Source organism: Acipenser ruthenus, chromosome 26 (assembly GCF_902713425.1).
Source record: "Acipenser ruthenus chromosome 26, fAciRut3.2 maternal haplotype, whole genome shotgun sequence".
Classification (NCBI taxonomy): domain Eukaryota; kingdom Metazoa; phylum Chordata; class Actinopteri; order Acipenseriformes; family Acipenseridae; genus Acipenser; species Acipenser ruthenus.
The window spans coordinates 7,336,335-7,346,416 of NC_081214.1; the positions used below are offsets into that span (position 1 = coordinate 7,336,335).

The following is a 10,082-nucleotide window of genomic DNA, read 5'->3' on the forward strand; positions in this document are numbered from 1 at the left end:
TATTTACATATCGACACACTGAACAGCTCACGTGACACTACCAGCAATGGCAGCGCACGGAGCACTTACAGTGTACGAAAACTTTGGTGGGATCTCCAATCGCTGAACTAATCTTCTCTGTTCAATAATAAAGTAACGTTGCTGAAGAGCTTGATCATGGTGGACAAACGGTCAGGGGGGATATGTGACGGGCGGATACGCGACGGATTACTGTATTTGTTTTATGTGGTCATTTCTACATCAAAGGGGCACAGTGCTGTAGGGTTTGAATGATGCTGGGGGGTATATTGAGGGCAGTGGAGTGGGAAAAATGCAAACAAATGCTGCCCTTTTCAGTAGATAGCTGCAGATTTAATATAGCAAGAATCTTTGTCAGCAAAATCCTTAGAAACTGTCAAACAAAAACATCACATGACATGAGACTTCTTATTGGGACACATTTTCAAAGCCTTAACTCCAGTCTTTAATAAACTCAGACTATTTGAAGGAGACAAAACATCTGTTCATGTAACCAAACTAGAACCGAACCACTCAGTTATATATTTCAGATCACTTTAGCAGTCTGTTTATGATAATGATGATGACGATGTAGCTGCAGAACATGGTGAATCTGTGGAAGACTGCGAATTCCGGGATTTCCAAGGAATTCCATTCTCTGCAGTATTTGCCTCTAGACAAAACCCTAAAAATACTTCTTACTTTATCAACAACATTCTCACAAGCATTTTCACATTATTATAGTTTTGATGTAAACAAAACTGTTTCCTGACTTAAAAAAAGAAGTCTGGGCAAACTATCAAATGCAAAACAAGTTTGCATCTGCAATTCATTCTTGTTTCATTAATGTTTCATCCCCTCGTCCATTTCACACAGGTTCTCTTCTCTCCAGTTTGTCTCCATTTCGGTTTTATCGTCGACTCTCTGAGCATGAGAGTTCATCCAAAAAAAACGGATGAATGATTAAAAAAATTAATAAATAAATAATGTAAACATTATCCGCAATGGACCTCCCAGTGTCTGGGAGGTCCATTGCGGTGCGTAGACTTGTAGACAGAGCGTCTCAAAGCTGGTTCCAGAATCCTTCTCCTGGCCAGTGAGTCCACGTTTTTAAATTTAAGACGATTGTGCCACAATATTATGCCGGGATATCTTTGCTTTGCTTGTACAGTGGCTTATAAGTCAACATCGTTAAGCTGTTCTGCATGGGAACAGCTATAGACTTTGGTCATGTGATTTGTGGGAATGCTTGGCTTATCAGCCAGAAAGACACATGGGTGGTGCAGTGGTCATTTTCTTCCTCTACCAGCTGAAATAGACGACTCATTTTGGCTCATGCTGAAATGTTTGTCTACTTGAATTTCTTTATAGTTGTACCTGTATGTGGCAGCTTCACTTATGGCTCTCATATGTAATTGCCATCTATACTGGGTGTAATGCTAAATTTACACTGCCAAAAATATTGTTTTAAGCAAACCATAATCATTTGTATGCCCTTGCCCCATTTCAGTGATCTGATTTTGTTAAGAATTACTAAAGAAGCGATTGAAGAACTGAGGCAAAGCCTAGCTGATATTTTAACACTAATTTGCAAGGAGACACAAATTAGCAGCGGACAAACACTGACGGGAGATACAATTTGGCAGAGGCAGCTTTCTGACACCAGACAACAAACCCACTACACAAGTGCATCACAGTATCCTCAGCAAATGACAAATCGTTCTAAAACAATCATGGAATCTCTCCTTCGCCAATCAGAACGACCGACTCGCGAACATTCCACTACACCTCATCCTGCCCTGCCTTGCAGAGGCCATCTCAACCAATGAAACCCGCCGAGGCGTGAGCATGGGCGGAGCCTGGGAGGAGGGTCACCACCAGGTGATCTTGAACTCGTAGATGGGTCTCTTGCAGTAGTAGTGGTTGATGAGGTGCTTGTCACACACCCCGATGCACTGGTGGTCAGCATTGATGCCCCGGGTGGCCAGGTCGCTGACAATGCAGTGCAGCAGGTCGTACACGTCTGCCACGGCCTCCCAGGGTCCGAAGGACACGTCCACCTCGCAGTGGTGCTCGAACAGCTTGGCCTCGCTCTCGCTGCGCTCGAAGCGCAGGGAGTTGAAGAGCGGACGCTCGTAGGGCGTCACCGGCATCTCCTCCTTGTACACGCAGATCTTCAGCTTGGCGAAGCGGGCCTTCCTCTGAATGGCGCGCAGCTTGGCGATCTCCAGGATGCGCTCCAAGTTCTCTGAGGGAGGGGGAGCAAGGGAGAGAATGAGAACAGCACAAGAACAAACCGCTAGAGCAAAGATAACTCAAGAAACATGAATTAGTTATCTTAGGGTTATAAATCATTATATATGTAGTGATGTAGACTACTGTCTGCACCCTTACACGATGGATAGCCTACAAATGGGTCAATGAAGAAACTGGATAAATATGGAAACACTTCTTCAGTCCAGACCGGTCCCTACCTTTGTAATAGGGCATGAGGTCGAGGAAGGCCTGCCGCACCTTCTCCCCGGTGAGGGGCTGGACCTCCTCCAGGCTCGCCAGCAGCGGCCCGATGGAGTAATACTGCGCCTCCCGATGCACCGCTCGGACCCGCTCCCGCGCAGGCAGCTCCCCGGCACGCAGGAAATTCAGGATGTCCCTGTCCGACATGCAAACCAGTAAGTTCACAACCTACAGCGTACCAGCACCTCAACACTGCACTGTGTCACACTAACACAACCCCCAAAATACCAGCACCTCAACACTGCACTGTGTCACACTAACACAACCCCCAAAATACCAGCACCTCAACACTGCGCTGTGTCACACTAACACAAAGTATAGATGTGAACTATACATTCCGTTTATTGTACATTATCTGATTTTGAGATGCTGCAGGCACATAAAGATATCATTAAATATTAAGACCTGTTGCTTATTAGATTATCCAAATCAATGTTGGTCAGTAACAGAACCATACATCCCCTGCCACAGCTGTAAATTCAAAATCAGAGTAAGAGGGTGATCATGACGTATATGAAGAGCATGCGGAGAAGTGTACAGAATTAGAAAGGGAAATGAACAGTCCAATGAAAACTGAGTCAGAGGTAAATGAGCTGTTAGTATGATACAGTACGACCGCCAAAAAAGCCGCTTTCTATTCCTTGCGTGCGATGATATGACAGAAGCGCACAGGCAACGCGGTGGTGTATCTCCAGTTTGAAACACGGGCGCTCACCCGAAGTAGGCACCATCGCGGTCAATGAAGAACCTCCCCTCTGCGTCACACGGGATGCGGTGCCGCCCGCTGAACATGGCAGCCAGCATGGTGTCCTCGTACCGGCGCAGCGTGGACAGCCGCGTGGTGAAGAACGTCCCTCCCACGTTCAGGGGGATCACTTCAGGGAACTGCGGAAACATATGGAAGACCACCCTGGTCAAAAAAAACACATTCTAATCTGACTTTGGTACGTGTTGTAATTTTAATTATTACACGTACTAATTTGGCCAATCAGATCGCTGAAAATGAAATGAGAACCAATGAATTTAAAATAGTATGTGTAATAAATTATCCAATTAAAAGTCACCTTACAGCTGCCATTCCTGCCCAATTCATGGCGGTATGGACTTGGCATTGGGTAAAGTCTAGTGAAAGATGGATAGACATGGAACCTGATTTTTTAAAAGGATTATTTCATGTCTGAAATTAAAAATATATTATCCCGACAATGATTGGATACTCCTGTAATTGGGCCGCATGTCTGTAAAATGACCAGGTAGGTACTACTGTAAATGACCAGCCACTAAGTAGAACATGCATAGTTAATTCACATTTATTTAAAACATGTAGTATTTTATGTATTCTGAGTGGTCCAAATCAATACATGTATTAGGTATGCATAACTGCATAATGCATAAATAACACGTTTTTGACCCGGATGGCCTTCCACACATACAAGCCTGTCAGAAACTTGTCATTATCAACATAACTGTATCTACACCAGACATGGATGGGTTGTGAATTCAGGTTGCCTATTATATAATTTTAAATTAACCAATGTTGTTTTCTTTTTTTTTTTTTTTTCTTTTATGTAATTTTAATAAGTTAGGTCAGATAAATCATTTTTGACAGGCTTGTGATTAATTATTGTTTAGTTAGTCCAATAAAAAGTATCCTTCTCTTTGTTAAATGTTTGTCGATACCCCTATATTTTAACTCATAATAATATCTTTCCACCACTATTCGTGCCCACTAAACAACGTCGCCGGCTGCCCTGGTAGAGCCACACTGCCGCCCGGCACAGCGACCTGCTAGCGGGGTCGAGCCTGGACTAGTTTAAGGAGGTCAATCCCACACAAAGCCAGCTGTTTCTCTGCCATGTATAACACTATGTAACACAATTTTTGTTCCTGGGTAGTAAGTGTTATTTCCTAATTGCTTATGCCTCAAAAGTATAGAAAATGGCTATTATTCGCCACAAACTTTGCTTTTGTGACCAGGACAGTGATATTTTGAAATTGACCTATTTCCAATGAGAAAAACGGGCGAATTTGTGTCTTTTCGTTCACATAAAGTCAGAAAAAAACATATAAATCCAAATTAACATGTATTTATACTAAAGTAATACAAAAATGACTACAAAAGATTTAGAAGTGGGTAGTTTTTCGAGATTTACGATTATACTGTAAATCACTTTCACAAATTAGCCCCCAAATGTAGTCTCCCATCATGTTCTCATTATACTGCCCTTGGTAGCGGCGTTCAAAGTCCAGTATATCCTGGTGGAAGCGCTTGCCTTGCTCCTCCGAGTACGCTTCCATGTTCTCCTTGAATTTATCAAGATGAGCATCAAGGATATGGACTTTGAGGACATCCTACAGCCCATTGTGCCGTAGTTCTTCACCAGAGTCTCAACCAGCTCCACATAGTTTTCGGCCTTTTGATTGCCCAGGAAGCCCCGAACCACTGCGACAAAGCTGTTCCAAGCCGCTTTCTCCTTACTAGTGAGCTTCTTGGGGAATTCATTGCACTCCAGGATCTTCTTTATCTGTGGTCCGACAAAGACACTGGCTTTGACCTTTGCCTCAGACAGCTTAGGGAAGAAGTCTTGAAGGTACTTGAAGGCTGCCGACTCCTTATCTAGAGCTCTGACAAATTGTTTCATAAGGCCCAATTTGATGTGCAGTGGTGGCATCAGCACCTTCCGGGGGTCCACCAGTGGCTCCCACTTGACGTTGTTCCTCCCCACAGAGAACTCGGTCCGCTGTGGCCAGTCCCGCCTGTGGTAGTGCGCCTTGGTGTCCCTGCTGTCCCAAAGGCAAAGATAGCAGGGAAACTTGGTAAAACCGCCTTGGAGACCCATCAGGAATGCCACCATTTTGAAGTCTCCTATGACCTCCCAGCCGCACTCATCATACTTCAAGGCGTCCAGCAAGGTCTTGATGCCGTTGTAATCCTCTTTGAGGTGCACCGAGTGAGCCAGGGGAAGAGACGGGTACTTGTTACCATTATGGAGCAGCACGGCTTTGAGGCTCCTGGATGAGCTGTCAATGAAGAGGCGCCACTCATTCTGGTTACAGGCGATTCCGATTGCCTTGAACAGACTGGTCACATTGGGGCAGAAGCAGAGCCCATCTTGACGGGTGAAGAAGCTGGAAAAAGGTTGGTGACGCTTCCTCTGATCTGCGACTTGCACACTTTCATCCAACAAGTTCCACTGCTTGAGCCTAGACGTCAAAAGCTCGGCATTGGACTTGGTGAGACCAAGATCTCTAATCAAGTCGTTGAGGTCTTTTTGGTTGGGGTAGTATGGGTTTCTCTCCTCAGCTCCACCTCTGAAATTGTCATCTGGATCTACAACGTCTTCCTCGCTCTCTGACTTGCAGCTCTCTTCTAAAGACGGCTGCTCTCTCTCCGGAGGAGTGGGTACGGGGAGCTCATGGCAGTGTGGCACCGGGGCGATGGATGAAGGAAGGTCCGGATACGTGATAGCAGGTGCATTCTTGCCAGTCCAACGTTTGGAAGGGTCCACCATGCAGATGTAGCAGTTGCTTGAGTGGTCAGTGGGTTCCCGCAAAATTCTTGGGATAGCGAACTTCATGGCTCTCTTTTCCCCTCTGTACCATCCTACAAAAATACATTTATTTCACCCATGACTAATGTGTAAGAGATTCTCGCAACATTTTTCAAATATGATATATTTTTTCAATAACATTGAAAATTGTAAAACATTTTAAAATTGAAAACTTTTACAATTTTAAAAATTAACAAATTTTATAACATAAAATTCCGAGCAACAATTGTCCATCTTACCTTCCAGAGTTTTTTTGCAGTGCTCGCAGGTTAAATGAGGTGCCCAGGGTTTGTCTTGATCCCCGACAGGTATGCCGAAATATGCCTTGTAGGCCTCACACATCTTAGCAGATGCTTCCACTGAGTACTTTTTCGCTCTTGTCTTGATAAATTGGCCGCAGACATAGCAAAATGCGTCTGCCGGATGCTTGCAGCCTCTTGATGCCATCTCAGAAAAATGCAGATATGTATCCACTTAGGCAGCTAAAACTAAACTGAACTGGTGGGCTTAAGGCCCCTGTATTTATACTACTATTTATATTACTGGAAAGTTCTAGAAAGTTCTAGAAGTTAAGGGGCTACTGCTACATCTGCATGGTGGACCCTTCCAAACGTCGGACTGGCAAGTTCTAGGGGCTAAAACCAATTCCAAAGGGGGCTAAAACCAATTCCAAAATGTTTTTCCAATATTACAACAGCAAGAGAACATTCAAAGAGGAGGTTAAATGTCTAAGAGACACAAATGGCAAAATCATAGATGAAGAAAAAAAAAATAGCAAATATATTAAATGATTACTTTTCACAGGTTTTTACAAAGGAGGACACGGACAACATGCCCCACATGTCGACCTGTTCCTATCCAGTTTTAAATAACTTTAGCATAACAGAGGCAGAAGTGTTAAAGGGACTAGAAAATCTTAAAATAAACAAATCCCCTGGGCCAGATGAGATCCTCCCAATAGTACTCAAAGAAATGAAAGAAGTTATTTACAAACCGCTAACCAAGATCATGCAACAGTCTCTTGACACAGGGGTTGTACCGACAGACTGGAAAATAACAAACGTAATACCAATCCACAAAAAGGGAGACAAAACCGAACCAGGTAACTACAGACCAGTAAGCTTGACTTCTATTATATGTAAACTTATAGAAACTATAATAAGATTCAAAATGGAAAATTACCTATTGGTAACAATATCCTGGGAGACAGCCAGCATGGTTTTAGGAAAGGGAGATCAAGTCTAACTAACCTACTTGACTTTTTTGAGGATGCAACATTGAAAATGGATAACTGCAAAACATACGACATGGTCTATTTAGATTTCCAGAAAGCTTTTGACAAAGTCCCGCATAAAAGATTAATTCTCAAACTGAACGCAGTAGGGATTCAAGGAAATGCATGCACATGGATTAGGGAGTGGTTATCATGTAGAAAACAGAAAGTACTGATTAGAGGAGAAACCTCAAAATGGAGCGAGGTAACCAGTGGTGTACCACAGGGATCAGTATTAGGTCCTCTGCTATTCCTAATCTACATTAATGATTTAGACTCTGGTATAGTAAGCAAACTCGTTAAATTTGCAGACGACACAAAAATAGGAGGAGTGGCAAACACTGTTGAAGCAGCAAAGGTCATTCAAAATGATCTAGACAGCATTCAAAATTGGGCAGACACATGGCAAATGAAATTTAATAGAGAAAAGTGTAAAGTATTGCATGCGGGCAATAAAAATGTGCATTATAAATATCATATGGGAGATAGTGAAATTGAAGAAGGGAACTATGAAAAAGACCTAGGAGTTTATGTTGACTCAGAAATGTCTTCATCTAGACAATGTGGGGAAGCTATAAAAAAGGCTAACAAGATGCTCGGATATATTGTGAGGTGTTGAATTTAAATCAAGGGAAGTAATGTTAAAACTCTACAATGCATTAGTAAGACCTCACCTAGAATATTGTGTTCAGTTCTGGTCACCTCGTTACAAAAAGGATATTGCTGCTGTAGAAAGAGTGCAAAGAAGAGCAACCAGAATTATCCCGGGTTTAAAAGGCATGTCGTATGCAGACAGGCTAAAAGAATTGAATCTATTCAGTCTTGAACAAAGAAGACTACGCGGCGATCTGATTCAAACATTCAAAATCCTAAAAGGTATAGACAATGTCAACCCGGGGGACTTCTTTGACTTGAAAAAAGAAAAAAGGACCAGGGGTCATAAATGGAGATTAGATAAAGGGGCATTCAAAACAGAAAATAGGAGGCACTTTTTTACACAGAGAATTGTGAGGGTCTGGAACCAACTCCCCAGTAATGTTGTTGAAGCTGACACCCTGGGATCCTTCAAGACGCTGCTTGATGAGATTCTGGGATCAATAAGCTACTAACAACCAAACGAGCAAGATGGGCTGAATGGCCTCCTCTCGTTTGTAAACTTTCTTATGTTCTTATGTTCTTAAGTTACTCGTTACTCCAAGTTTACTCAGCACTGAATCTATCTGGAATGTTCTGGAAAATAGGTAAATTTCAAAATATCACTGTCCTGGTCACAAAAGCAAAGTTTGTGGGGAATAATAGCCATTTTCTATACTTTTGAGGCATAAGCAGTTAGGAAATAACACTTACTACCCAGGAACCAAAAAAAAAAAAATTGTTACACGATGTAATGACAGCCAATTAGGACCGGGGACTGTACGCCTCATTGCAATAACAGCCAATCAGATTAAAGGAAAGGGAGGAAGACAGAGCGAGCCTGGATAACCTGCTGGTTGCCCATGGAGACAAATCGGTAAAGCTAAAGCAGGAGACGTGGGAAAACTGAATCATAACAACAAAGCGCAGAGATACTGACAGCGTATTGCAAACGCCCAGGGGAGCCAACGAACAAGAGAAAAAAAACACATTACAATCCAAAATACAGCGCAAACGAGCATACACAGCGGTACATTATAACAGATGGTGCCCTGCCATCTTTACCTCTTGCTGCAGGGCGTTTAAAGTATGAATCGCCTTCCCCAGATTGAGATTAGAGATGGGAAGAGCTGGTTTTCTGAAATCATCTTCTGCTGAATCCGAGCTCGACATTGCATCGTTTGGGGTTGCAGTCTCTTTGTTGCCCGAAAATACCACCATAACTCAGAGCAGTCGCTGAGCGTTTTGAAGCCTCCTATCCTTTCCAAATAATATTCTCCTGTAGAAGGGACAGGACAGCGCCGAGTGTAAAAAAGCGACCGAGCTGCATCGCGAGGCTCGCCTCCTCCGCCCTGCACGCAATATAAATAGCGATGGCTGATTATGAGAATACAGAATCCGATTGTGTTGGCAAATGGGTTCCCCGTTAGCTCCTGCGGGATACACAAAATACTGACACTAACATATGGGTGGGACTTGGCATCTTTTCAAACGGTCACTTCTTAATACAGTATTATGATGCTGTTTTCAAATATAATTATCTCTGATCCTGCTCTGTCCTGTGATGCATGTGCGTGCTGTATGTATACTGCCCACTGCCTGCAGGTCTGTGCATCTGGTTGACTATTCATTTACAGAGTGCATAAAAAAACTCAACCTGTATTTGCAGTGAAGATATTTGTGGTGTCCACATAGATGCAATCTTGTTTTTTTTAAGGTCATGCTTTTAGTCCTATAGTAAGACAATTTAATTGGAAACACCTGCAACATTTAGCAAACACTTTAATGTTTAAACCAACTGGGGATTGATTCTATGCAAATGAAACCCGACTTCTGTTCTGGGTTATATACAAGCTGCATCTCCCTGTTGCATGTCAGTTTTGGTCATATCAGGCAAGATAGATATATATATGGACTGAAGAAGTGTTTCCATATTTATCCAGTTTCTTCATTGACCCATTTGTAGGCTATCCATCGTGTAAAGGTGTCTCAGTGCCTAGGCTGTGAAAGGGCTCTCAACAGCCCCCAGCAGACAGTAGTCCACATCACTACATATATGATGGATAACCCTAAGATAACTAATTCATGTTTCTTGAGTTATCTTTGCTCTA

The 10,082-nt window shown here is 42.9% G+C and overlaps 1 protein-coding gene across 2 annotated transcripts; it reads right to left on the minus strand.

Moving 5' to 3' along the window:
• Positions 1–237: 237 nt before the first annotated feature.
• On the minus strand, positions 238–9,750 carry LOC117430288 (BTB/POZ domain-containing protein KCTD7). Of its 2 annotated transcripts, XR_004548547.3 has the most exons (5): positions 9,037–9,750; positions 3,230–3,399; positions 2,472–2,650; positions 1,045–2,245; positions 238–1,007 (listed from the first exon to the last, which is right to left on the minus strand). XR_004548547.3 is itself a non-coding variant. In XM_034050173.3 (4 exons), the coding sequence occupies exons 1-4, from the start codon at positions 9,190–9,192 to the stop codon at positions 1,869–1,871; spliced, it is 882 nt and encodes a 293-aa protein (XP_033906064.1). In that variant the 5' UTR covers positions 9,193–9,750; the 3' UTR covers positions 239–1,868. The 2 variants fall into 2 exon arrangements, 1 of the variants encoding a protein (XP_033906064.1); XM_034050173.3 differs by having other exon boundaries at positions 239–2,245.
• Positions 9,751–10,082: the final 332 nt, after the last annotated feature.